Genomic DNA, 3,119 nt, shown 5'->3' with positions numbered 1-3,119 from the left:
CCATCACGGGTTCCGTTTTGATAATCTGAACCGTTTAATGTGTAGAACTCGTCGAGTACTATATGTCTGTAAAAAAAATCACATTGATCGGATATCAATAATTACATGATCAAATCAGTTTTGTACAAAAAAAAGGATGGTGTTATAATTAACGATTAAAAAAAAAAAAATCTGATCAGATAGCTATCGATATCCGATCAACGTGATTTTTTATAAACATATAGTACTCGACGAGTTCTACACATGAACGGTTTAGATTATCAAAATGGGACCCGTGACAGCCCCCACGTACCGAACAAAACCGTCCAGTGCAATGCTCGAAAAGTAGCCAATTCTTACCATCAATTCGGCTGTGCATATTGTACGGCTGTACAACACACATCTCTAATCTTCTCCTACACACTTCTTTATATAATTTTTTAATGCACATTTTGCCATAAGAAGTCAAAAATTTAACCCAAACATCTATATTTTTTTTCTCAATTTTTAGCCCAAAAAGACAAAAAAAGTACACTTATTTAGGACACTTCAAACAATCCCTAATTTGGCCCAATTGAAAATGTGCAAATAAGTAATATGTATGATACTTTTATTACAAAATTGTAAACTTATTTAATTTATTCAAAAATCTTAATGGGATTTACCAATTAAATTAAATTAATACAAAATCTAAAATAACAATGACTAAAATGACGGAAAAAAAAAAAAATGCAGCTATTACCAATGTAAATTGCCAAATTTTAATTACCACCATGCACCGACTTCAAATATATTGAATATATGTCACATGTAATAATAAACATGGAATGTGTTGATCATAGAGTAGAACATGTAAAGCGTATGATCATAGTGTCTCTTCTGTTCAATGTATTTTTAATTTATTTTTATTAGCAATTCTTATCAGTGTTTTAAATATCCGTCATTATGTATCACCCATTATAAGTATCGATATTTTAGACTTCTAACAATATTATTCATCGATATATTAGTTGATATTGTATGATATTAAGGTTGTATCATTATTACCGATACATATATCCATAAAACCATGATCCATACCTTTGAGAGTGCTCCGAATAAGGTCAGTATACAGATGAACAGAGATAGAGCACGGTGCAGCAGTCCAAAGCGCCACCCAAGGAACACCCATCTCCGCAGCCATATCGCCTGAAAACCAAAAGAAAGCATCACTCAACAAGCAAGTCACCTTCAGCCCACTTTCTTTCACAGCCTCTTTCACCCCATTTTTAAAAGTCTCAGGCATAGCTTTCAAGAAAAGCTCCACAGACTCCAAAGGGTGTCCCGAAAATACGTGCCCCTCCGGCACTCCATCGTACACGTTGTGTGCTTTGATGTTTCCATTCTCTGCAATTTTGATTTTTGAAAACACTTTCTCATTGGATTTTGCAGTGTTGAGGAAGGAGAACTTGAGGTTGGGTGCAGCGGCGGATAAGCGGCCCACGAGGGTGAGGAGGGGAGCGGCGTGGGTGCCGAATGGGAATGCCAGGACTACAACATGGCCTTGTTTGGTGACTTGCATAGCTTTGTATTGAAAAATTATCAATTTTGCTTATTTTTCTCAGAAGTTGTAATGTAAAAATGTGGAATGGTAATTGATAGTATCGATCGATCGAGAGAGAGAGAGGTTTTTTTTTTTTTTTTTTTTTTTGAGGAGGAGAGAGGAGTTGGGGTTGTTGGCGAGAGAAGTGGAATATGAAAGCTTGTGATAACCCGGGTTTGTATCCTCTATTCTAGAAGAAGACCTTATTCATTTGCTTTGTTCTTTAAATCAATAATAAATCTAGAGACACATAAACGACTTTAACAACTTCGTTTTGTATTGGTTAACATAGTCAATTTTTTTGGGTTTGAACTTTTTTAAATTAAATTTTTTAGTTTCGTTTGGTTTGGATTTTTTTACTTTTTTGACTTTTGTGAAAGAAAAAGTGTAATAATTATGGATTGAATGTGATATTTTGTCTTATTAACTTATTTAGGGATTATTTGGGATGATCTAAATAAGTATACTTTTTGTCTTTTTACAAAAAGATGTGCAGAAAAGTAGAGAGGTGATGTGATGGAAAAAAGATAAAAAGATAAAAAGATGGATTATACAGGAGATGCCAAACTTGGCCTTAGTCTATTTTGTCATTTTGTGTATTTTTAATCCCAAAATGATAGTCAAATCAGGGTTAGCAACTCCAACCACACTCTCTACTTTTCACTAACTAAAGTACAAAAAAATACACTCTTTATTTTACCTAATTACATTAGCTATTGTGTTCTCCAATCACGTTCTTTATTTTAGCTAATCATTTAAACTAACTTAATTAATTTTTAAAATAAAAAATACTAATTGTTGATATTTTACTAATATAAATTTGCAATAATAATAAATTTGTCCATACAAACATACAAAACATGTAGAATGAGGAGAAAAAAAAATACAAAATACAAAATAAGTTATTCCGTATTTCATCAAACAGAATTAAAAGAATATATAAAATTGCTACATACACACACACACACATATATATATAATATATAAAATCCCAAATCTAAGATATAAATATACAAAAATTTAAAATATATACATACATAATTGTTTAGAAAGCCTCTGGAGCTCTTCAATTAGGGTTTGGTTATGGTGTGCAACTTACACCTTACACCTTATACCTTACACTTACACCTTACACTTACACCTTTTGTAAAAAATTAAACCTTACACTTACACCTTTTTTGAGGTTGCACACCATGTGCAACCCACTTACACCTTACACCTTACACCTTACACTTACACCTTACACTTACACCTTATACTTATACTTACACCTTACACTTACACTTTTTGTGTAAGTGGCACATGGTGTGCACTTGCACACTTAAGAAAACTCCCTTCAATTATAGCCACCAAAAAAATATGATGGTAAATCAGAGTTGCATTGTGGTTGAACCAGAGATTCAAGGGCTTTCATTTCACTGTCCAGGACTTCCTGACCAATTTAAGGCAAATCAGGTACTATTTGGGGAGTAAGTCTGTCCTGTGTGGCTAATTTAGATCTCTATGTGCTTCTGGTTTTTCTTGTTTTTCTTGGAGTTCATCTGTTGGTGTCTTTGTG

At 33.0% G+C, this 3,119-nt stretch overlaps 1 protein-coding gene across 1 annotated transcript; it reads right to left on the bottom strand.

Moving 5' to 3' along the window:
- Nucleotides 1-985: 985 nt before the first annotated feature.
- Nucleotides 986-1,540, bottom strand: LOC114310104 (flavonol 3-O-glucosyltransferase F3GT2). Its single transcript, XM_028256013.2, has one exon. It carries the CDS (start codon nucleotides 1,538-1,540, stop codon nucleotides 986-988), a length of 555 nt encoding a protein of 184 aa, XP_028111814.2.
- Between the last annotated feature and the right edge of the window lie 1,579 nt (nucleotides 1,541-3,119).

This window comes from Camellia sinensis, chromosome 4 (assembly GCF_055761805.1).
Source record: "Camellia sinensis isolate YWXY chromosome 4, ASM5576180v1, whole genome shotgun sequence".
Taxonomy (NCBI): Eukaryota; Viridiplantae; Streptophyta; class Magnoliopsida; order Ericales; family Theaceae; genus Camellia; species Camellia sinensis.
The sequence above is the reverse complement of the archived record's forward strand: the minus strand, read 5'-3'. Positions and strand labels throughout refer to the sequence as shown.